The sequence below is a fragment of the Enhydra lutris genome, unplaced genomic scaffold (assembly GCF_002288905.1).
Source record: "Enhydra lutris kenyoni isolate GAN:26980312 unplaced genomic scaffold, ASM228890v2 scaffoldscaffold27, whole genome shotgun sequence".
Lineage (NCBI taxonomy): Eukaryota > Metazoa > Chordata > Mammalia > Carnivora > Mustelidae > Enhydra > Enhydra lutris.
The window spans coordinates 4,600,859-4,626,340 of record NW_019154111.1 but is presented as its reverse complement, the minus strand read 5'-3'; the positions used below and the strand labels follow the sequence as shown (position 1 = coordinate 4,626,340).

General features: G+C 53.1%; 1 protein-coding gene across 2 annotated transcripts; it reads left to right on the top strand.

Moving 5' to 3' along the window:
* Positions 1–11,082: 11,082 nt before the first annotated feature.
* Positions 11,083–24,360, top strand: LOC111152084 (C-type lectin domain family 2 member L). Of its 2 annotated transcripts, XM_022510388.1 has the most exons (5): positions 11,083–11,272; positions 18,401–18,475; positions 20,672–20,838; positions 21,678–21,778; positions 23,700–24,360. In XM_022510388.1, the coding sequence occupies exons 1-5, from the start codon at positions 11,083–11,085 to the stop codon at positions 23,809–23,811; spliced, it is 645 nt and encodes a 214-aa protein (XP_022366096.1). In that variant the 3' UTR covers positions 23,812–24,360. The 2 variants fall into 2 exon arrangements, with proteins under 2 accessions (XP_022366096.1, XP_022366097.1); XM_022510389.1 differs by lacking the exon at positions 18,401–18,475 and having other exon boundaries at positions 23,700–24,068.
* The last annotated feature ends 1,122 nt before the right edge of the window (positions 24,361–25,482 follow it).

Here is a 25,482-nt window from a genome sequence, read left to right as displayed (position 1 = left end):
CTTTTTATAATGCGGACAGAACTTTCCCTACTATGTACCATGAATATTATCCCTTACCTCTATCTATAGATATATATCTATTCTCTATATATCTAATAGGGTAGAGTGGTGGAGGAGGGTCAGACAGATGGGAGCATGACTGAGAGAGAGAGAGAATATTCGATGAGATTCTGTCCTAATTATAAACAGGTGAATCCTTTGGCCACACAGAAGTCACGTGCCACTCAGCTCTAGCTGACATGAACAAAAACCCTCCACAGAGGCAAACTTCCGGGGGAAGGGCCTTCCATCCCTAACAATCTTGGGACCAAGTCCATGGGCTCCATCAAGGTCCCTGCTTCTCCATAAAGAATAGGCACTTCTATTAGAGGGACCCATCAGAGACCCCAGGCCACAGGGGACCGCATGATATGCCAATTCGTGACCACTAGAACCTAGCCTGCACACGCCAAATTATAAGTCCATATACATAACCTTGTCAGGAAATTCAAGGTCCAAACCAGGAGATGGACCACTGTCAAGTTTAAAGGTCTTGCTCCCTTTGCTAAAAATTCTAAATTTCATGATGAACTTCTACATGGTAGAAGAAAACGGAATTTATTGTTTTAGCATAAAGATGTGTGAGGGGATGAGAGGTCAGTAGCTCTCAGTCGGTTTGTATCTAGCTTCCTTTGAGAATGCAACAAAAGTCGGAATCCTTTCACTTTTGTAGTAAAATACACATATTCTGCAGTTTTCCATTGTAGGGGTTCAGAGATTACAGGCCACCCACAAATGGCAACGTAAAGACCTCCGGGCTACAGGCTGAAGCTCTGACCAGCGGCTTCCTGATTCTACCGCATCTCTGCCCTTGAAGTCTTCCCAGGCCATCAGTGGCCGGCTCCTCCCCACCTGCCTCACCAGAGCCCCAAACTGGGATGACGGAGGACTCTGTATGTGACAGATTTAAGTAATTCAAATGCCATGATTTGGATAGCATGACAGCCCCTCCAGCCACAGTGCTGGAGACTTAAACACTGATTTGCAGCCAGAATTAGGACATTTCTGCAAGCAAAACCCATCAACTGAAACAAGCATTTAAGTTATGGTTAACCTTACGGAGACCTTCACGATGATGATTAAGAGAACTTATGATTTGAGAAGCCAAAGGGGCAAAGGGGCTGTGAGGTCCATGACAGCTTGGGCAGGTCAGGTCTGTGAGGCCCTCCAGGGATGAACATGTCTCTGGCTACTGAGGCCGCTCACAGCCTCTTCTGGTCACCAAACCTCCCTCTCCCTTATGGTCTGGGAACACATAAGGAAGAGTCTGGCTTATCTGCCTGTCTTGGGGATTTTATTGTTTATCTGGGGATGAGACACACTCCTGATACAAACCCGAGGCAGAAAGAAAAACTTTTTTGCAGCTTTTATGAGCTGAATGTCCCCTCCCTCCCACATCCCTTTTCCTGTCACCAAGGCAGTGGGTAGATGTGGGGGCGGGGAGGGGGCTTTACTGCCATCTTGTTTGGGGTTCTTAATGGTATCAGTTGAATTGTGTCTTCCCAAATTCATATGTTGAAACCCCAACCCCCAGAACCTCAGAATGTGACCTTCTCTGGAGATGTCATTAGTCAAGGTGAGGCTGTTGGGGGGGCCTAATCCAGTATAACTGGGTGATTATGAAAAGGGGAGATCGGGACACAGACACGCATCCTGGGAGAATGCCACGTGAACACAATGGCAGGTGGGTGTGATGTGTCTACAAGCCAAAACCCACCAGAGATCACAGCAAAGCCCTGGAAGCTGGGAGAAAGGCCAGGAGAGCCCTCAGAAGGGGCTAGTCCTGATGACTGGTTGATCTTGGTCTTCTTGCCTGCAGAAGTGTGAGACAGCACATTTCTGTGGTCCACACCACCCAGGCTGTAAGTACTTCCTTGCAGCACCCTGAGGAAATGTGTATGTTTCCCTGGTCCTCTGGTGGGCCAGGAGGAAACACCTCACCCATTTCCAACATCAAAAGGTGCCTAACCACTCAGATTTTATAGACCAGATGGAAGAAACATAAACCCACCTTTGGGCCCTCCTTAACATTTGTCCACTGGGATTGTAATGACCTTTCAGTATAGAGACGTGTCTTTGCACCTAAAGGATTTTGGGAACAAGAGAAACGAGGGCAAGCTGTTCACAGCTCGGCTTAAGGAACCAGACCAGAGTCAACAGAACAGTGCAAATACGTGTTTTTTTTTTTTTTGCCTGAAAAACATTACAATCAAAAACCAGGCTTCTATAAGTGCACTGGCATTGTGCCCCACCAGTGCCCCTGATGGAGACCACAAACACCAGAAAAGGTCTGGCCCTCCCGCTAACACACTGCGGACCTCCAAGGGAGTTTCTACTTGTGGGAGAAGTGAGGTGATTGTGGCCCACAGAAACCAAAGAATCCTGGGCTGGGGCTCCACACAGGAGCCTTTTCTCCAAAGACAGTCACCTAACTCCCCAAGGGCTGCAGCCTGCCCCTCTCTGTGCCTGAGAAGGAAAAGAGGGCCCCTGTAGATGCGCTCATGGAGAGGAGGTGAATCTGAGGAGGGCTCCCCTTCCTCTGGGCAGACACAGCCCTTGCCAGGTTGCATGGCTCTGTGATCAGGTAAGGACGGAGTTCCGGATCCCAGTGCCCAGTGCCCACCCCTCTACCACCACCAGGTGCCCTTGTGCAATGAGCAACTTGCACAAACATACATGGCAGCTATGCTTGCTCTCTCTGTTCTCGGTTTGCATCTGCTTCTATTAAAGCACTGATCACATATAGGTGAGAATTTGTCCTGTTGCCCAAGAACGGCAGCGAAGGTCCAACACTGTGGATAAGAGGTGCTAAATGCCCCATATTCGAAAGCTAAGGAACCCCAGCAGGCCGACCAAGCCAATCTGCAGGGCTCATTGAGTGGTGCCTCCTGAGAACTTTCTTTCCCTCCCAATATAAGATCATGCAGGGAGGGAGGGCATCGGCCTTTGGGAGTACAGTGCTTGCAGAGAGAAGCTAGTCCCTTAAGGGGGTGGGTGCTTTTGGAACAGCCGGCCAACGGGTCTTAAGGATTACCTTCCTTCAAGCTTATGCCCTCCTTGCTTGCTGACCTAAGTCTCTTGGTCTGTAGTAGAACTTTCTCTGAGATCTGCAAACCACTGGCCTTGGGGATGAAGGACCAGGCTTTCCCAGAAGGTAAGGTCAGCTGCCGCAGATGCCGGCAAGTCTGTTCCAGATCATGCCAACAACAGGACTAAACCCCTGCACACCTAGTTTTCCACATGCAGCCTCCTTCTCTCCCCTCCCCTCTTTCTGTCTAAAACCCTCTGGCTTTGCCTGGATGGAGAAGATGGTCTTTGAGACATCGGTCCACCAGCTTCCCAGCTGCTGGCTTACCGAACAAAACCACCTTTCCTTTCCCACCAGCACTTGTGTCGGGGGTACCGATTTTCCAGTAGCGAGCTCCCCAACCTGAGTTCAGAGCCCGTACTCTGTCGGGAAACGCTTTCCCTCCACGAAGCCAACCTGGAGGCATGCAAGAAAATCCCTAGTAAAGTTTCGGGGTGACTACGAATAGGCTACTGGAGTCTTGTCCCCACCTGTGCTGCAGAGCGCTGGTTCCTTGGGTCTGTGGGCCAGCGAGGGCGAATGGAGGGAGGGGGTAGGTGCTCGCCGGGAGGCCGTTTCAGGAACCTAGCTTTGCCCTCCGCTGCCCTGTCCTCTGCAGGTGGCACTTTGGGAGGGCAGGCCTGTTGGGAGCTGGTGGAGCTAGTGCAGCTAGTGGAGCCCCCTCCCATTCCCCCGTCCCCCTGAACACCTTTCCCCGCTCCGACAGAGGGTGGGCTTTCCTAAGCCAGACCTACTTGCACACAGGCCATCGGCCAAGTGTGGGCTCTCGGAGCGAACCTCACTGGCGCCGCGGGCCCCTTCTTTTGAAGACCAGAGCACTGTTGACACCGGGCCTTCCTCAGATGTGGCCCAGGCCCCCCTTCCTCTGCGGAGGGGCCCCGGGTTGCGAAGGCAGGCGAAGGACCACCAGTCACCCTCCCCCCACAGGGCCTGGGAGTGGGTCCAGTCCCCACCCCGAAGTGTTCCCGCACTAACCAGAATGTTCCAAACTTGGAACGTCGGCCGGTTTCCCTTCTGAATGCAGCAGTATATCCTGCTGTCACTAGAGGGCGACCCCGTGTAAAGGGAGCGCGGGAGGTCGCTGCTCCGCGTTCCCGGGCCGGGATGCCTGAGACAGAAAGGTGTACGCCCGGCGCCTTCCCGGCGGCGGAGTCCGCGGCTGGGACTGAGCAGGCGCCAGGCGGCTGGGGAGGACGCCGGCGCGGTCTGGGGCCCCGCCCTCGGAGGCGTGGCTTGGGGCGCAACTCCGCCCCCGGGCCCTCCTGTGTGCTCCGCCCCTGCCCCTGCGCTGCGCTACCCGGGTGGTAGTCGGGTTTTAGACGAAGCGCTAAGTCCGGGCAGGACGCGAGCCCTGAGAGGAATAGAGAGCATGTCCCGGCCGAGCAGGGCCCCTGAGGCACAGACCCCGGGCTCAAGGCCACCCCCAAGGCGGGAGCTGTGCATGAACTGCAAGATTCGACCGCAAGAAGCGTCTCCTGGAAGCACCAGAGTGGCTCCCCACCTTGATAGGTTTACTGTCCGTCCCCACTCCCGCCCCCACGCACACTCCAGCTTACACCCCGGAGCAGGTGCCCAGTATATACTTGGACGACGTAGGAAGTTTCCTGTGATTCTCCACACCGGCCCTCAGCTGGGGTTTCTCCCTCAATCTCGCTCTAGGCACGACCGCGCTAGAGTCTGCAGTTCTCTGGAAGGTTCCCTGTAACCACACGCTGCTGCTCCAGAAATCAAGTTCTGGGGTTCTTGTTTGTGGGGCTTCTGGTCCTCCGAGGCCGCTCCCCTTCCATACTGTCTACTCCGTCTGCCCCGTGGTAACTGAATTCAGGCCCCAGGGCAGGATGAGGGAAAACACAAGTAACAACAAGAGTCCGAAGTGGTTCCTGCGGTCAGGGACAGAGTCCACAGCGGCTGCTTGTCTTCCAGAGAGATACTGCCCAAGAGCTTCTTGAATCTCCAGAAGTTCAAAAATAACAATAGTTCAAGAGACATTAATGATGGTCACAACTGTCTGGGGTTGCTTGTGACATCTAGTGGATAGAAAGTGCGCAGGACCCAACCCTCCAACGCCACCGCCTGACGAAGAATCTCCAGACCAAAAAGTCAACAGTTTGGAAGTTGAAAAACCCTGGAATATGGGAATGTTTATTTGGTACCTGTGTTGTTCCTTTAAAAAAAAAAAAAAAAAAGTCTCAGCCCAGTGTTTTTCCTGTGCTTATTCTCATTCTAGAACCACATTTTCCTTGTCTGCTGTTTTATTTCTTATCTCAGGACCCTCTTCCAAACAGTTGTGTTACCTCCTATCACTTCTGGAACATTGCTGACTATTCAGTGATGTTGGGACAACAGCAAAAGTGCAGTGAGAAGGGGCGGCCGGGCTCCGCTCACTAGGTTAGGGGAATGTTCTACACCATTGTCTGAAATTTCACCCGCACACGCCTGCTCACCGTGGACCTTTGGCCACTCACAAGAGGAAAACACTAAGACATACTCGGACTCACTAAGACTTACCCAGAGTCTTATTGTGGTATGTTGTATTAATTTTATTTAAGAAGAGGTTTCGACCGCAGATATTTCTGGGTGAGTTTAAGAATAAGCTAGAAACTGACCACCCCAGCTCATTGCCTAAAGTGGCAGAGATCAGCCCCTATGTGTGAGCGCAGGTCTTGGGGGCGCTGTTCTCTCTTCAGAACTGCACTCCCCGGTTGAGGGCTGGTGCTTCCAAGTGTCTCTGGCTCTGTGTGACCCAAACTCACGTGGCATCCACTGATGTGTTCAGTTCATGGCTAATCCTGATGCTGACATCAAAACTTCTCTCACGTTCATGCCAGGGGGACACACCGACTCAGGAATCCTGCTCCGCTCATTTCCTGTCCTAACGAGGAAACCGATTGGAATATTTCCGACCAGGCAGGCCCAACTCCACGAAGCACACCCTTGGGCAAACTTTACAGCTTACTCTGAATTATTAATCCTGTCTATTATTTTGTAACGCTCTGATCTTCAGACTGTCCGCTTACACAGTGTTCTTCACCTCAAAATCAAGTTGAACCATCTCAGAGAAGTTTTGACCCACTGATTCCACTTCTAGAAATTTCTTGCACAGAAACACTCCTACAAGGGCACAAGATTGTATGTACTAGAATGTTCATTGCAGTGTTGTTTGTATATTAAAAAATTAGAAACAATTTCAGTGTCCACCAATAGGCAAATAATGAAGTAATAATAATTTTGATACCTCCATACTTTATGGAATTCTATGTTGCTGTTAAAAAGGAATGCAATAGGGGCACCTGGGTGGCTCAGTGGGTTAAAGCTTCTGCCTTTGGCTAGGGTCATGACCCCAGGGTCCTGGGATCGAATCCCACATCGGACTCTCTGCTCGGCGGGGAGCCTGCTTCCTCCTCTCTCTGCCTGTCTCTCTGCCTACTTGTGAGCTCTGTCTGTGAAATAAATAAATAAAATCTTAAAAAAAAAAGGAATGCAATAGAGCTATATGAAATGACAGAAGAAGCAAGCTGCAGAATGTATTAATTCTACTTTTGTAAAAAAAAATTATAAGTATTTATTTTACATATATGAAGAAGTACTTAGGAGTACATACTGTATACCAAAGTCTAAAGAAAAGTTATTTTTTAAGTGTATACATTGTTTTCATGAAAACATCCTACTTACTCATTTTACAATAGAAAAAGTGTTTATTTTTGTCCTTGTAGGAAAAAAATACAAAATTGGATTTGGTTTTTTCCCCCCAGCCTGTACTGGTTGAGTTTTCTGTCACTTACTGGTTCCTATTACCCTCTAGGGAGCGGGCTAATGCATGAGGCAGTGGTTTTTGGCAGGATTATTATTGAAGACATCATTCTTATCCAAAAGCCCATCTTTTGGCCAAGACCAGCTTTTCTTGACTGCAGACTTTGGTTTCATCAGGCAATGCTAAACATAGTTGCCTTGTCACTCTCAGAGCTGGTACCCGGGGCACTGACCCTCATGGTGAATGAGACCTGGTGGTCTCTCACTCAGGAGAGACCTGAGTCTCTCTAAGGAGAAATAGAGACCACCAAAAGGTCAGCTTCTACCTGCTGGTGGGGCCCTTATCAGGAAGTTCTGAGGGCCAGGACTGGACACACCGTCGACTTCTGTATTCCCCGCCCCCACGCAGCACCCAGTAGGTCACTGATGGTCAATAATTGTTTTTTTTTAAACCCCACTGAGCAGGAAGCTCAACATGGGGGCTCGATCCCAGCATCCTGGGATCATGACCTGAACTGAAGGCAGACGCTTCACTGACTGAACCACCTAGGTGCTCCACGGCTCAATAAATGTTGAATGAATTTAAGGAGTAAATTTTTATTCATGTTGACTTGATTTTCATGTATCATGGGGAAAGAGGTGTCTGTGAATATGGCTGGCAGTTCCTGGATGGCGAGTCAGGGTTGTCTCCCCATTTTGTAGAGTTGTGAGCAGGTAGCCTGAGCACCTGAGTGGCACCTGATGGAGTCTGAACACAGGAGAGCCCACCGTCCCTGGACTCAGAAACAACACCATGGAGCTGATCTGACACATCTTGGTGATTTGCAGAATGTGCCTGCTACGCATTAACTAGATATAAACAGTAATTGCCCTATACTGATAAGTGGTGTTAATGGCCTAAGCAAACTCCTTGGGACCAGGGTGCCAAAAAAAAGCCCCGGTGGGCTTGCAGCTGCCCTGAAATCCCTCCAAAGATCCTTTGGATCTCAAATCTAGGCCCCCTCTATTTCCAAAAAGGGGTAAAGTTCTCCGACTTGTGCTCTCAGAGCCAAGCCCTCTGCTTCCCTCTCCTTCTAAAGGTCTTAGCAGCCTCTGCTCCTGACGAAGGCACATGGCAGTGTGCTCTGCTTTGCCCAGCTCCTGGTCTGTGGCTCCCAGACTGGGCTAGCCCAGGCAATTGCCTCTCAGTCAAAACCTCAGCCAGGTCACAGATTACACGCGCTCAGCGATTATCCCATGAGGCAAAGATTCTAACACAGGTGCACTGAAGGCAACTTAAATGTGGGACCTTGTTGGTGGGTGTTTAATGAAAATGTGCAGGTACTCAATTAAGCTTTCAGAAGGACAGAAAAAAAATAAACAGAATTCTTTCCACCATCCACACCCCAGTGCCACTGTACAGAGATAAACACCCGTTCACTGTTTCTCGTGTATTCTTGCAAAAATGTTCACACAAGCACACACTCACACACATCTTGGTAGACACAAATGAGTTATACATTATACACACTCTTCTGCATACTGCTTTCTTCTAACTTAATTTATCTTGGAAGGTTGTTCCCAATCAGCATATGCTGACTGACCTTATTCTTTTTAAACAGCTGTATACTATTCTAAATATACAACATATAATTTTTTGTTTTTCTTGACAGCATGCTCTTCTCTTCCTTTCAGGAATATCAGCCTACCTTTCCTTTGGGGAATCATCTCTTCCTCCCTGTCAGTCCCATGACTTGGATGGGGATGGGTCTAACCCCATCTCTGGCTTGGACATATGGCCTGGACCTTACTGTAATGATTGAGTCAGTGATGGACACGTGACCCTTGTTAGGGCAATGCCAGCCATGGTCTGGACTTCATTCAAACTGTTAAGGAAAGAGAAGTCAGTAACGGACAGAGTTAGGACTGTGACTTGAGCAGTAGATGGTTTTGTGACCGTTCCACTGCATTAGAAGCACCCCCAAATCCCAAGGGAATTGTGTTATCAGAGACACTAGCATGTGACTCAGAGTGGCTGGTGTGGGCTAACCCCCTCCTTCTCCCCTCCCAGCCATCTCCAAGCCCTGCTGCGCCAGTGAGAAGCAGGCTGTGCCTCGGCCCCCGGGTGCAGAAAAGATGATGTGGGGATTTACCAGCTACCGCCTTGCCCATCTTATTGTCGTGGTCACGTCCTTTAATTCTCATGGATTCTCGTCCTTCCTGAGGACAATCTTTGGAGTAGCTTAGGAAAACCCTGGGCTGTGCCAAAATCTTTGCTGCTTCAAAGATTTATTCACCATGATCATCTTTTGATGTACACAGTCTGGGGAGCTAACCAAGGATGTGCTCATTTCCTGGGCCATAGTATCATCGGCGGTGTGTCTCACATTCGGCTCTTGGATTGGAAAATCTCTTGCCCAAAGTCTTTTGATGATCCCTACTATTTCCCGCTCTGAACATTCTATTTGTGTGCTCCACTTGGGGGTCACAAATATGGGCTGGATATTAGGGCGAGGCTGAGGATGAAAAAGATTCAAAGTAATCACCTGGCCTGAGAAGGGGCTGATGGAAGAGGCTGGATCACAGGCATCACTGGGAACCTGTTGGTAAAAAAAAGGGGGGGCAGGACAGGGGAGTGGTCCTTTCCTGCTGGGAAGACTTGTTCCAGCAAGATGAGCCATGGGCCAGAGAGAAACACTTGACAGAAGGGAGGCTCTGCCCCAGCAGAGAAACATTTTTTCAGTAGAAAGATACCTGCCCCCCAACCGGGTCCCCCTGCCTTACTGAACCCAAAGAAGAAGGACCTTGAAGACCCTGTGGCTTGAGCAGAGTCACAGTGAATTGTACAGCAATACTCACATGGACTTGGCAATGAGAATTTGATTGTTGACAGCCAAGAATAAACTCTGTGAAGGAGACTATGCCAAAATACAACCATGCAACAAAATATGTTCAACTACCAGTATTTAGTTTTTCTTCTTTTTGTGTGGTTTTACAATTTTTCACTTTATTCACTTACGTAAAGAGAAATGATTATAAATAATCTGTCCCTAGACCTATTTCTGCCAAGACCTAGGACCTCCCTGGTGTCCCACAGTGATGGGCATCCTGGTTGCAGACCTTAGGTGATTGTGTGGACTTGTGGGCTTAAATCAGTGTGGTGGGAAGGCAATTTGGTTTCTCAAGCCCAATCCAACGGAATAAGCTGAGAAACCTACAACTTGTACACAGATTAAGCTCTCATTCCAATGGAAAAACAGGAGTTGAGGATGATGAAACAGATGTGGGATTGGGATGGGAGAGGGAACATTCAGGGGGAGGGCCTCAGGTGACTGTGGGTCAGTCAGGGAGGGAGTACAGGTGGAGTGAAGGTCATTGAGGAAGCCCGGGCCTGGGAGTGAGAAAACCCACCATCCACACACCTGCCCGATGCAGCCTTCAGAAATGCCCTTGACTTCCAATTTTCAACCTAAACCCGGGAGGTGGTCAGCTCATGTCTGTAAGAGTCCCTGGCGCTTAGCAGATGCTCACCAATCTGAAATGTTGTCCCACTTGTCCCCATCAGACCTTTGCTCTCTCCTTTGTCTCCTGGGTCAAGGGTCTGGGCCAAGTGACAGCCCCCACCCCTCTGCTCCAGCTCCAGGACGCCAGAGGAAAGTCCCTCATTTTCCTTAAGTCTCGCTGCACCATCCCTGTCAACTTTATTTCCATTTTACAGAGGACAGGCCGGAGGCTGGGAGGGGCAGCCGGATTAGAGGACAGGTCTCCCGGCTCCAGGATCCGCGCTCCTCTCTCTGCAGCATCTGGCATCCCGCCGAGGGCGCGGGTGGCCGGCGGGGCCGTGGCTGTGGGGCTGTCCCTGCTCCTCGGCGCCTCCTCCCTCCCCGTCCCCCACCCGCACCCCTCCCTCCCTCCCTCCCCGCGCCACCCCGCCACCCGCGCTACCGCGCGCCTCACCCGCTCCTCCCCGTGGCCCGGCTCTGCGCGGAAGCTGCGGATCGGCGAGGGCAGGCGCGGCGCGTACGGCCGGCGGAGGCGACAGCGACCGGGCACAGGGGGTCCGGCGCGGGGAACCGGGCTCAGCCCCGGCCAGCGCGAGCCGCGGCCCTTGTCCACCCGAGGCCGGCCTGGGGGGCCCGCAGGGCGCGCGGAGCGCCGAGTGCGCGTCGGGCTGGGCCCCGCACCCCGGCTCAGGAGCGCGGGCGCGGTGCGGCGGAGCGCGGGGCATGGAGCCGGCCCGGGAGCCCCCCGCGAGGACCCGGCCGCCGCCGCCCCCAGCCGCCCGCCCCGCGCCCGCCCCCGCCGCGCCCAGGCCGCGCTCGCCTGCCGAGGTGGAGGGCCGAGGCCCGGAGGGGCTGCTGCGGCGATCCGGGTCGGGTTATGAGGGCAGCACCAGCTGGAAGGCGGCCTTGGAGGGTAAGAGCCGAGCGACCCTCCATCACCCCCCCCCCGCCCCTTGGCCCGGGGACCAGGGTAGGGGACCCGGGAGGCGGGTCAGAGTCACCTTGGCCAAGGAGGGGAGGACGGAGCGCCCGGGGGATTGACTTCAGGGCCCTCAGATGCCACATGGTGGAGGGGGTGGGGGGTGTAGCTAGGGACCACCTATGGTTACAACCTTGACCCTACCTAGACAGCTAACTTATCTTTGACCTTGGGAGCAGGTTTCATGCTCTGAGCCCCAATCTCCTCCAGAACTAAGGCGGGGGGTCAGCTACTGAGCGGCTCTCATCTGATGGGCATGTTGAGAGGGCGGCTGAAATCTGTAGTAGTGGAAAGGTTTGGGCAAAGTGACAAAAGCTGTAAGCCCAGAGATGGTGCCCATGCCCCGTGGGAAGTTGGGTGGGGGGAGGGTGCTGGTGGTGACGGGGACACACAGGGAGAGGAGATGTCGAGAATATGCCTTAGGCTCTTCCTTGCAAGGTCATGAGTGCCACATACCCCTTCCAGTCAGATGGGCTCAGGGAGTGGCCCCTGGCTAGGGGGTCACTAGTACAGTACAGTCACTAGTACAGTCACTAGTACAGGGAGCAGTAACCAAGTGGAAAATAGATTTCAAGTTCATGAGTTCTTCTGGAAAACTTTGTGGCCCCTGGTGGTGTGTGGTGTGGGAGGTGTTGCAGCTGGCATGGGAGAGCGCTGGCCTTCTGGGTCCTCCTGACATCCCCAGTCCAAAGGCTGAGGATCTGGGCAGTATTAACCAGGGAAGCCCAGAGCCAGGGTCACCCAACCCACAGGGACAGAGTATTAGAACAGGAAGGCTTCCTGGAGTAGGTGATGTCTTAGGTGTGGAGAGAAGCCAAGGTGCGCCAGGCTCAAGGACTGACACATTCAGGGGCCAGAGGTCCAGGACTAGCTTGTCCCTTGTGTCAAACTGAACTCTGGAGTACTAGGATGGGGGGAGGGGTGGGAGGAGATGAATCTGGAGGGCCCAGACTGCGGATGGCCACCCAGACCTTGCCAAAGAGTTTGGACTTTGTTCGGCAGGCGGTGTTGACAGGTTTTAAGCCTAAAATGAGCCAGTGGATTTGCCCTTGGAAGAGTGGCCAGGTCAGTGAGGAAGGTGGGGTGGTGGTCGGTGGGGCGGTGGTTGAGGTGGGCGAGGTGGGCGAGGCCTAGCCATTACTTGCCAGCGCAGGTGCCTTTTCGCGGAGGGAGAGGTGGGCACAGGAATGCCAGCTTTCAACCCAGAGGCTAGAGGGCCAAGGGTGTGGACGAACTCTGCGCTGACTCTGGAGGGAGGGGCGGTCCGAGGCCTGGATGGTGATCTGGGACAAAGGAAGCAGAGATGTTGGATCACGGAGTAGAAGAGTCGTTGCAGGCTGGGAAGAGTTGAGCTGAATAAAGGTGGACAAACCCCTCTCTCTGCCGGGCATTGTTGGGTTTGCCTGTGATCCCTGCTTCCCTCCCGCCCAAGTTATTTCTTGAAGAAGTTGCTCACACCTTTTGCGGGTATGTCTTCATTCACTCCTGAGCGCTCCTGCAGGGTCTGCCCTAACCTAACGCCAGCCCCCTGATGGTTAGGACCACTTCAGGGGAGATGTGGCCTCTTCAATGCCTCTCTGGCTTGCTGGTTCCTATTTTACCTCCTGCCCCGACTTTGACCCATTTTGCTTCCTGCTCCTTGCCGGCGCTGGGCCAACCACCTGCAGTTAGGCTGAAGAAGGCAGGAAAATGGCCCAATGACTGGCTCCTCTACCCCGGCAGAACCTAGCTGCTCTGTGCTTTGTGCCTACTTGTGTCCAGCCTTCCAGCCTTGTCTTGCCTGTCCCAGTGTGGCTCTTTACCAGGTCCGGCTCTGCGTCTCCTGCCACCTCTGGTTCTCCCCATGGGCTCCCAGCAGCTGCCCACCCTTGATGCCTGTGGTCCTCGAGGGCTCAGCATCTGAAGCTTATGGATGTTTATTTACTTTTTTTTTTTTTTAAGTAGGGTCCGTGCCCAGTGCAGAGCCCAACATGGGCTTGAACTCTCCACCCTGAGATCAAGACCTGAGCTGGGATCAAGAGTTGGTAGCTCAACTGACTGAGCCACCGGCATGCCACACCCCCACTCCCCCCACAGCCATGGACTTTTTCTACAGTAGTTTTTAGCATCTGGGGTCCGAGTCCAGGGTGTTCTCCTCTACTGGTGCTCTGAGGGTCTGCTGGGTGTTCCCTTGACCCTCCCATCTCCTGCCAGAAGAGGGACGCTCAGGGACCGGGACTGGTCTCTCCAGGGTGTCACCCTGTGGGCAGAAATCATAGGATTTGGACTGAGGCAGGTTGGTGAGGCACAAAGAACACAAAGTCTGGAGTTGGGTAAACTCACCTTCCACCACCATGGGCTAGCAGCTTTTCAACTGAGCCTCAGTTTCCTTATGTACCAAACTAGTTAATGATTTCCACCTCTCAGGGCCACACAGAGTGGTAGGCTGTGCAGGTGACCCCTCTCCCCAGCTCTCTGCGCCTGTGATGAGGGAGCTCAGGTGAAACACTTGGACTTCTGGTCTACCTACCTTGAGTCGGCTTCCCCACTCCAGACTGAAGTCCGTGTAATGAGCCCAGTCGGCTGACACGGAGAAACACCCGTGATGGGATGACGGGTCTGCGGGTCTGGGAATGAAGGGCTGTGCGGCCCTTGCTTAGCCAAGTACCTGTCTTGAGATAAGTAGGAGATTTTTGGACTTGACCAAGCTAAACATTAAGCGGCCCTGAGCTCCTTTATTTCCAAGCAGCTGACATCGCAGAAGCATGTGTTGTGTGCCGGAGCCCGGGCTGGGGGCTTTCACGATACTGTCCCATTTAATCCTCACACATACCCTGCTGGGGCTGGTGAGTGTTCTGCAGATGAGGAAACAGACTTGGAGGGGTCAAGTGTCTTGCCCAAGGACACAGGTTGGTTGTTAAGGCGTGTCTGCCACAAAGGCCCCCTGCCCTGAGAGTTCTTATTTCATCCCGCGTGGACCAAGGATTCTGGGCTTCGTGAGGCTCGCTGGACAAAACTGAAGTGTGTTTGGGACGCGTGTAGCTCTCCTGCCCATGCTCCCCTGCCACCTTCAGCGTGGACATTTTTTCCTTCCTCACGGGTTAAGTGAAATGGAGAACTTCTTCAATTTAAACCAGGATTAGAGCTCAGGACTCCAAGACTTTTCTTAGGTGAACAATTAGCTCTATAAATAGAAAACCAAACAGAAGTTCTTCTGACCAAGACTTCTCTCCTGGTGGCTGTTCACTTTTCCTTCCACCTGCCCCCCAGCCAAGGGGGAGGGGCTGGGAAAGATGACCCAGCGCTTCGGCCTGGGTTCTAGAAAGACTGGGGGTGACTGGAGATGGGGATATTTCTGGTATCAGGGGTGGGATGGAGAAGAGTGGCCTGGGGGGGGTATGGCAGGGGACGGAGTGATTCTGCATATCGCCAGGCTATAGATTTCCCAGAGCTCACCGATTCTGAATTTTTAATGTTGAAAGTTTCTTGATTAGGCATCAACCCACAACTTCCTGATCAAAACCACACACATGCATTTAGCAAAGTCTTTTAAAAATTTAAAAATTACCAAACTCTACATTTGATAGTTTCAAAGAGTCACGACTATGCTCACCAGACTGTGGCTCTGATAACTGAGAAAGGTCAGCGGTGAGTCTCTTCTGGGCCCTGGATGTGAGGGTGAGGGGACATCTGTCTGGGTTGGGAGCCAGATTCTCAGCGGGCCCTGCTGACATGACGCTTAAATCGCCGACCTTTATAAACACAAGTTACTGCGTCCTCCAAGTCCGACTATTGCGGACCATTGCCTAGAAGGAATGATAATTGAGTTAGACACGTCTTATGGCTTGAACAGTATCTCCCCCTGCTCTCCCAAAGAGCTGTGTTGAAGAAGCTGAACCACCAGCTCCTGAGAATGGGACCTTATTTGCAAATATGGTCACTGCAGCTGTGATCAGTGAAGACAGGCTCATGCTGGAGTGGGTATGCTCCTAATCCCATAGGACTAGTGTCCTTATAAGATGACAGTCACATAAAGACAGAGACACCCAGGGAGAAGGTTGTGGGATGAAGAAGGCAGAGCCAGGAATGAGGGGACTGCAAACCAGGGATGAGGAAGGTCACCAGCAAACCCTCAGAAGACGGGAAAAAGCGAGCAAGGACTTCCCTCGCCTTTGGAGGGACTGCGACCCTGCTGGAGCCTTGAATGGGGGCTTGTGGCCTCCAGAAGTGGGAGACAAGAAATTTCTGGTGTTGTAAGTCATCTAGTTTGTGGGGTTTGTTACCGTAACCCTAGGAAACGAATACGACCTTGTTTTGGATCGTCCGGCCCCACAGCCATCCTCTGTGAGGGCAGCAGTGAGCAACGAGTTGGGACTCCCTCGAGTGTCCTTTTTCTGTCCCCGGTGCTGTGTCCAGAGCAGTTGTCCCCAGGAAAGAATGAAGAGCTCTTCGGTTCTGGTGGCGTTGGAGAAGCATATGCAGATTCCCAGCACATTTTTCCTCTTTCCTTCCAGAAGCCCGCTGATATGACAGTAAAGGGATTTTTAAAAGGATGTACGGACAACAAGAAGAGAGAAGACAATAGCAATACAGTTGGGAGTTAGGAATCAAGGATGAGTAGCAACTGCTTCCACTGACCTGAGAAGTCTCGGAAGGCAAAGGAGCAACCTGAGTCATAAGCAGGGGCCCCCGAAGTATGGAGATGGGGGGCACCAGTCATCATGGCAGTGAGTGAAGAGAGGGCTGGAACAGGAGGGCTGGTTGAACATTTTAGAAAGGGTTCAATTGCGAGGTTCTCTTCCCAGCCCTGGTAGGAGCCTGGAGCTAAACTTGAGAGAGGGTCTCTAGAGGACAGGACATTTGGGGACAAAAAAGGGGACATTTACATAATGAATGCTTAGGATGACCTCCCAGCCTCTCCTGGTTAAGCCCACACTCTTCAGGAGGGAAACAGAAGAGTCTTCTCCAGGAACTCTGGCCCACCTGAGAAGAAAAACCCCAGAAGGTTAGCACTCACAGCACCTTGAGGACCAGCCCAGCCTGGTCACTCTGCCGGGACCCCACAGCCGATAAGCCCCTCCCCGGTCTCAGAGGCTCCAATGGACTCTTTTCTCCTGCCTTAACCAGGAGCAAATCACCAAGCATCTCCAGACATCTGAGGAAACTCAACGACATGGAAACTAGAGCCCAAAACAAATGAAGAGAAAAAAAGAAAAAAACAATTTAGAGGAAAAAAGAGACTACGCAGGGAGAAATAAGCTTTCTGCCCACCTTTCCTCTCCTTCTCCTCCTCCAAAAAACCATCAGTAATATCCTCAAAGAGGTAAGAGAAAACATGGCATCATTTTTGAAAAAGATTTTTTATTTATTTTATGGGCAGTGGGGCAGAGAGAGTCCCGGGCAGACCGTGCTGAGCACGAGCGTGGAGCCTGAGGTGGGGCTGGGTCTTACCGCGCTGAGGTCAGGACCTGAGCCAAAACCAAGTCAGACGCACAACTGCACCACCCAGGAGCTCCGGTATGGCGTCGTTTAAAGCAGGACGCTTAGGCTGCTGGCAAAGGGAGATTCTAAGGTGGCGGCGAGCTAAGGCAAAATCAGACTGTCGCAGCAGAAGGTTCTGGGGGCCACTGCTTCAAGAGCATTGTTGTGGGCTGGACGTTCATGTCTCCCCGTGTGTCAATCAGCAGATGAAGGGATAAACAACAATAGTATATACACATATATGCGTATATACATATGCATATATTCATACAATGGAATATTACTCAGCCATAAAAAGGAATGTCATTCTGCCACATGGTACAGCATGGATGAACCCTGGAAACATTAAGGGAAATAAGTCAGACACAAAAGGACAAATATTGTATGATTCCACTCTTATGAAATCTCCAGAATAGGCAAATTCACAGAGATAGAAAGTAGATTAGAGGTAACCAGGGGCTGGGGGAGATGGCAACCAGGAGTGAAAGCTTAATCAGTACTGAGTTTCTGTTTGGGTGGTGAGAAAGTTTTGCAAAGAAACAGTGGGGATAGTCGCACAACATCATGAATGGAATTAATGCCACTAACTGTGCACCTAAAAATGGTTTAAAAAGGGGTGCCTGGGTGACTCATTGGGTTAAAGCCTCTGCCTCCGGCTCAGGTCATGATCCCAGGGTCCTGGGATCAAGTCCCACATTGGGCTTTCTGCTCAGCGGGGAGCCTGATTCCCCCCTCCCCCCCACCTGCCTCTCTGCCTGCTTGTGATCTCTGCCTGTCAAATAAATAAATAAAATCTTTAAAAAAATCGTTAAAATGGCAACTTTTAAGTTATGTCTATTTTATGACATTAAGAAAAACCTAAATAGGGGCACCTGGGTGGCTCAGTCCATTAAGCTCAGGTCATGATCTCAGAGTCCTGTGATCGAGCCCTGTGTGGGGCTTCCGGCTCAGCAGGAAGCCTGCTTCTCCCTCTGCCCTCCCTCTGCTTGTGCTCTGTCTGTCTCTCTCTCTTACTTGGTCTCTCTCTCTCAAGCAAATAAAATCTCTTAAAAAAAGAAACTTAAATAGAGTTGATGTCTAAAATCTAAAAGGGTTCTTCCATTAAAAAGAAAATAAAAATTTTCAGTGATAACAAAAAATATATAAAAATTAAAAAGGGGGAAGGCAGGGGATCAGGGGAGGTTTTGTGAAGAGGATGGAAGGTGGAGGCAGGGCGGGATTCCAGGGGTAGCAGTGGAGGAGAAGAGCTCTGGGGGCAAGGACGCAGCCCTTTGGGCTGTGAGGACGGGCTGGGTCATTTCAGCGTGAAACCGGGAGCAGGTAGAGAAGCAGCAGGAGGCAAGAACTGGAAAGCTCTTTGGCCCAGAAGGCAGCAAGCGCAGAGGCTTGGGGGAAGTGTTTTAGGCCGTGGGGTCATGGATTCTGACCTGTGCCCCAGAATGGCAGCAGCCCGGCTTCAGTGAGCGGCAGATTCCCGCCGAGGGCTTGGGAAACCTCAGCTTGCTGGGCCAGGGTCCCCTGGTATCAGGACCCGGGGTTTGGCAGTGGGGTGTGGTGGTGGGGTGGGTGGCCGGGCACTGAACCGCTTCTTTCTCTCCTCAGACACCACCACACGTCTCCTGCTGGGGGCCATCGCAGTCCTTCTGTTCGCCATCCTGGTGGTGATGAGCATCTTGGGTGAGCATGTGCAGGCTGAGAGCACCCACCTCATCAAACTCGGGTCTCACTTGGTAAAGAAAGGTTCCAGACATACCACATATTCCGCGGGGCCCAAAGCCTAGAAAACATTGTGCTGTTTCTAGGTGAGAGTTGAGCCTAAAATAATATATTTACACGACGATTTTCTGTGTCCCCTTTACTCTCTGTGTCTCCATGTGGGGGCGTGGCTGGGTGGCTTCAGTGCCATTCTGTACGTGCTTCGAGGACGCAGAGCCAGCTTGAGGTGAGTGAGACAGGCACTGCTTCTTGGAGGAGACGGTTTGGGGACAATGGCCTGTAAAGATCACATTCATTCATTTAATGAACATTCGTGGAGCCCTGCTGTGTGTTAGGCCCCCTAAATGCAGAGGATAGAAAACAAAAAAAGAAAGGATGAATGGGACACCATCTCCCCTGCCCAGTAAGGAGGCATCACGGCTAGGGGGCTCCCCCCGGGGGGACCGAAAGGGAGAAAGGAATAAAAGAGACGGAACCCTTCAAGGACAGGCAAGGCTCTAGGACCGGGAGATTGGGCTGCTTTTTATGGATTCAAGTCCAAGTGTGTGGTGCGTTCCGAAGGGTTTGCAAAGTGGTTTCAGTGCCTCTGTCTTTAATCTTTGAGAAGCACCCAGAGGCGGGCGCCGTGGAAGGGGAGAGAAGTCCAGTGACAGTTTTAGCTCCCACCAAATCCTCCCCTTCGGGCATGCACATTAATCAGGGGATCTGTGAGCGTTTAGAAAAGAATATGGTGACCACCGGTGCCAGCTTGGATTCATCTAGAATAATCAAAACAAATTAGATGGGTTTCCTTTTGTCCTCGCGCTAGTTGGGGAGATCAGAGCAATGCGAAGAGAGAGTGTATTGTGATTTTCATAAAGCAGCTGAAATGTACCCACGCCATGGGCAAGACTCCCAGTGGTCCTGCGCTCACTGAGCAGACAGGCTGGACTGTCGATTATTCGACTGGTGTCGGTGTGGCTGTAGGTCTCTCAGGGCTGGGGTACCACGGGCCAGTTCTTGGCTCTGTCCCTGTCTACACTGTAATCAAACACTTGTATGGAAACAAAAAGATGCTGATGGAGTTTGTCAGTGATACAAGGATGCTCAGGGTGACAGATGAAGGGTGCTTAATATGAGAGGTGGGAAAAAAATCAAGACTATAATCTATCTTTCAAAATGCAAATGAGCCAACGTGAATGAGATTAAGGTGGAAGAAATAAAAATAAGACCTTTGGACGGATTTAAAAGGTGACCGATACCTGTTCTGGACACAGGGGAGAGCTGGCTTAGAAACAGATCCCATGAAAACAATTGAAGGGTGTGTTCCGCCCGCCCAGGGAAGCGCACGTCTGCCCGGACCCGCCGATTCCTTTCCTGGAAGCGGTCTGCAGACTGGCAAGCTGGCAGCCGCTGGAAGGAGTGTGGCCGTCACTGTTGCTGGGGCTGGGGCCACAACTGGCATGTTCCAGTCTGTTCTGGGGGCAGCATTTGGGTGCCGATGTGGACACATTGCAGTGAGCCAGGCAGGATGGAGAAGAGTGTGGACAGCGTCCCCTCCGAGAAACTGTGGAAGAGACGGTGTCTTTTTAAACCTGGATGAGGGGAGGCTGGTGAAGGTGGGCCAGGCTTGCCCTGGGTCACTCAGAGGCCAATCCTAGGTGTGTATGGCTGGGTCCCAGAGAGGCAGGCTGGGACTCAGACCTGAGAAAGAACTTGACAGCAGCTCAGTAGTGGACCAGGTTGAACTGTTTGCTAATGAGGGTGTGGCCAATGAGATCAGACCCTTGGAGCCTGCCGAGGGTTCCCACTGTGGAGAGCGTGTACACGTGGCCTCCAGGTCCTTTCTCAATCTGTGTTTCTGGGCTTACATGCCCCAGGGAGTCTGGGGAGAGAGAGGGGCTCTTAACCCAGGGTTGAATCTGCTGGCACTTCCCCTTGGTGGTCACACCCCTGCCAATCTCCCCAGTTTCCCTGTTTATTGGGTCACCAACCTTCCCCCCCGCCGGGCACTGTGAGAAGGGCTCGCCTAGGGAGACGGCTGTCCAAAGCACCCCCGGAGGGCACCAGCGTTCGGCAGGTGGAGGAGCGCTGGGTCACCGAGTGGGATTCCTGAGGAGGGAGCCAGGCATGCTGTCAGATGCTGAGTCCGTCCCCCCACCCCCGTCTCCCCTGCAGCTTCCAAGGGCTGTATCAAGTGTGAGGCACCCTGCCCGGAGGACTGGCTACTCTACGGAAGGAAGTGCTACTTCTTTTCTGAGGAGCCGAGGGACTGGAACACAGGCAGGCAGTACTGCCATACCCACGAGGCTGCGCTGGCTGTGATTCAGAGCCAGAAGGAGCTGGTGAGCGCTGGGCTGGGGGCGACCTCTGGGGACATCCCCACTCCTAGGGTGTGGCGTCCCGTGTGACATGTTTCCAGAGCACGCACAGCATGGGGTATGCTGGTGAACCCCGTGGGGTCTGAGCACATCTCCGAGGGGCTCCTGTTTCCACCGCCATGGTGAAGGCCAACGATTTCAATCCAAGGCTGGCTTGCTGAACCCAGCTCAGTATCCTAAAATGTGAGCATCACCAATTATAAATGCCCTTGTGAATGAGGAACACACTGGCACCTTCTACACGTCCAAATCAGGGCGTGAGCTCCTGCTGAACACCCAAAACAGTTTTCTCGGTAGGAAAGCGAAAGAAACACAATGAATGAGTCTGTTGATCCATTTTGGATTTTGAGGGTAACAGTGGTATGGCAATCCAAAATGGCAGGTGATCGCAAAGTCACTTCTGCTTGTCTCTGATACACAGTGTAGTATCTCCCTGCTGCAGAGAAGGCCAAGAAGCCAAATGAATGTTGCAGTTTGTCCCAAATAATCCATTAAGTGGGCAATCCCAGGCTTCCTGCCAATCAGGAACTCTGACTGGTTGGCTGGACCACAGAGCTGGGAAGACAAACCTTGTCCAAGGCTTCTTGGTCCAGTGAGCATGCTCGCAACTGCTGGGAGAGGGGTCAGCGTGAGTGCTGGGCACTTGGTGACCCTAGTTCCTTATTTGCAGGACGCAGTGAGGGATCCCCCTTTCAGGGTCTCTATATCCCGGGAGCCAATCTTCTCAGCTGAGGTTAGTCCAGGGATGTATGAACAGTTAGGAAACCATAGATGACTTGGGTTTCCCTCTTTCCTTGATACAGGAATTTATGTTCAAGTTCACACGGAGGGAGCCCTGGATTGGCCTGCGCAGAGTCGGGGATGAATTCCACTGGGTCAATGGCGACCCGTTTGACCCGGACACGTGAGCTGAGGCTTCATCTTCTGGCTGCTGATCTTAGGCTAGGGGAGGCCTGGCCCCCCGGACACAGCCTCATGAGGGAGAACCAGTGGGTTTGTGCTAGCTAGAGCTCTAACCTCCAGGGTCAGCAGCGTGTGACCGAGAGAATGATAATGAAGATGACTTTACTTCTCTCCCTCTCCCCTAATGTCCAGTCTGGTTTGGCGGCTCCACTGTATGTAATCATCAGAGCTTCCTGCTGCGGGGCCCAGGCTCTTTCCATCTTGTGGCTCCCCGCCTGGGGAGCGGCTCGTCTGCGTGGCTCCATGTGGCTCAGAGGAGAGGGAAGACATGCCCCAGATGTCCCTCGGCGTTGGCCAGAACTTAGCCCCACGACCACAGCTGCCTGCTGGGGAGGGCGGGGATGGAGCCTCTATTCCGGGCAGCCGGTGTTGCCTAAACATTAGTCCTACGGAAGAAAGAGGCTCTGACGCCAGGGTACCGTGAGCACTCCCTTAGAGAAAACAGCACCTGAGGGTGCTGGCGGTGTGAGCAGTGGTGGGATTGCTTGTGTGACCCAAGCGGTGTGGACGTGAGAGTGTGGTGGGGTGGCAGGTGTGCGATGACAGGGACTGGTTTGTGGGGTGCTGGTGGCAGGGGACGTGGGTGGTATGGGGGTGACTGTGTGTATGGGGGGAGCAGTCCAGGCTTAGGGGAGCACGGTAGGGGGCATACAGGGGAACAAGAACCTCATTTTCTAGTCCAGCCCCAAGGCTGGAAGCATAGGCCTTGAGGAGCTGAGGGGCGGGGTACAGCCTGCTCACCTGATGATGATGATGCAGGAGGGTCCCGAAGGCAGGAGAAGTGGGAGGCACCCAAGACCCCCAGCCCTCCACCATGGCCGGGAGCTGGTGATTAGCCACCTTCCCATCCAAGGTGGGCTTAGGGCTTAGCCTTCAGGTCGCCAGCAATCTGTCAGCGTCTTCCCTCCTGGCTCCTGTGCCCTTCGTTGTGCACCCCCTCTTTGTCCTCATTGTTTCTTCCTTTTTTTCTTTTTCCTTTTCGTGCCTTCATCCCAGATCTATCCTTAGAGCTGCTGAGAAGTCTTGCACTTTCTGCCTCTCTCTCTCTTCTTCTGGAAGCTTCCGGCTCCCTGAACCTGGGAGAGCCCTGGAGGCTGGGGTCCCCAGTGTGCTCACCATCTGCCAACCAGAGGACCTTTAGGCGTGTTGCTCTGGCGGTCCTGCCCGGCACCCCCTCTTGAGGTCATTCTGGTGCCCTCTTGTGAGACGCTGGCTCCAGCCCTGGCAGGGATGTCAGGTCAGGGTGACTGAACAAGGTTGAGAAGAAATCTTGAAATTCAAAAGGAAATGATTTTAGGTAGAAAGAACCCCCATCCCCCACACCTACTGATGACATCAGCCAACGCCAGGGTGAGTCAGGTCCGCCCCTGTGAGATAGTTTCATTCGGCTCATCTCTGCTGGGCTCTTCCTGTGCTGGACGCTGGGTGCTGTAGGGAAGCCCAGATGAGGGGGCATGGAGCCCACTGTGTGGGTGCTGACCGCCTGGGGGACAGGCAGGGACAGACGGACACAGGCCTTCAGCAGGTGCAGGCAGCTGCTGTGGGGAGGGAAGCTGGGTAGAGGGTGGTCCTGACCCAGATTCTGACTCATGGGACTTGTGAGCTGACTGGAAGGCTGCGGAAGCAGGATGGGAAAGCGCAGGGCGTGTTCAGGAGACGTCTGTGGGCATGCTCAGGATGGTGGAGCCGTGGTGCACACAGTAGGCAGACAATGGGGGGGCACATTAGGAAGTTCTGTAGGGGCTAAAGGTATTAGAAGGTGGATCCAGAGGGAGGGACAGGTCGCAGGGCCTCCAGGGCCACCCAAAATGGGCTACGTGTGCCAGGTTGTAAGCGCCTGCTCTCTTGTCTTCTGGCCACAGATTCCCCATCTCGGGCCTGGGAGAGTGTGTCTTCGTGGAGCCCACCAGGATGGTGTCAACTGAGTGTCTGATGACCCGGCCCTGGGTGTGCAGCAAGACGGCCTACACGTGAGCTGGGTCAGGCCGGAGGCGGGCCTCCAGCCGGGCTCCGAGACCGGCCTGGCCCCAGCTCGTCTCCACAGCGAAGCAGCGGAGGGTGCCCTCCACCCCCGGCCCCTGGTCCAGGTCCCACAGCCCTGGCTCCTAGTCTCCTTGGCCCCAGGCAGGTCCTGCGGCTCAGCCGTCAAATCCCACGTGCTCAGTAGTGTAGGCATTCCCAAGACACACACACGCACACGTATACACGCCTGCACAGGCATGCACACAGTCCCTTCTCAAGTTCAGAGTCCACTCTTGGTCACCCCAAGTCCCTCCCTGGCCCCGCGCTGGAACGTGTCTCCCCCACGCGGCCCTGGTGCTTGGAGGAAGAGTGGGCGCTGACGAAGACCGCGTTTCTGTCTGCACCGTCACTTCTCCCCTGGGATCTGGGGAGGCCAGGAGGCGGGCTTCCCCGGCCCCCTCTCTCCACCCTCTCTGCCTGGCCCGGGGTTCTCAGGCAGGCCCCTGCTGTGTCTGTGGTGCTGTCATGTTGGTCACTGACAGAATAAAGAGATGACTGGCATCCAGAGGAATCGGCTGCCTTTGTTCCAGGGTCATGGGTTGGGGGGGGGGGGAGCAGAGGCACACATCTCTGGGGGCCTGTGTGTGGGGAGCCACCACTGAGATGCACCCGATCTAGCATGGCAGGTGATGATGTGTAGGAGCTGAGGACCAAAACCCATTCTGTGGCCTCAGGACCACTTAATGTGGCAGGGCTGCCGAGTTATTCTTAGATGGCTCGGGGGTGTGCTCTGTCTGGGTCCTTCATTACTATTCAACTCAATATGACAAATGTTTATTCACATCACACCTAACACGTGCCAGACACCACGCCATGCGTGGGGAGCAACAGCTTTATCCCCCAAGGAGCACACAGGGAGCAGAGGCAACAGCTTGGGAAGCACCAGAATGTTCTAGAACACAGTTGAGGGATGGTTTATTCTGCCTCAGGGGAGAAGGAGGGTGAAGTGAGCAGGAGGATTAGCCATGCAGAAAAGATGGTGTTCATGCGGGGGGTGGTGGTAGGATAAGAGTGTGTGCAGGTCCTAGGGCCTCTGATCTTCCTTGATCTGCCTGGGGAGGAAATGGGGGTCTGACATTTCCCCTGGGCCTGTAGAGGCTCCAAGTGCCACCACCCCAACACACACACACACACACACACACACACCTGGAGCCCCAAAGCTCACCCTAGTGCGGCCCAGGCTTCCCCAGCCTCCTCTCAGTGCCCCGGGCTGGCTGCCCGCGAGCCGCGTGCAGGTGAATTTGGGTCCTGGTCCACTTTCAGAAAATAGCTCAGAGGGAAACCAGGTCCTGCTCTGCTCTACTCAGTCCTTTTACTGCTGGGTTTTCAGATAAAACTGTCAGCTTGGTTTTGTTGAACTTTCTGCCGGCTTTCCAGATATCTTAGTAGAACATGGGCATTTTTGTGATTTCCTCTTTTGTCTTTAGTGGGAAACCAGTGAGGAACCTGATGTAGAATAAAGAGGTGACAGCAACTCAGCATGGGGGTGGTGAGGCCCCGTGAGGGTGGCAGGAAGCCCACCACCTCCCCTGTGCGTGTTGGAAGCCTGTCTGGGGGCTGAGGATTGAGGAAATGGTCAGCGGCAGCATCAGCTACTGGGGGGGCGGGGGTTGGGGGGAGTCT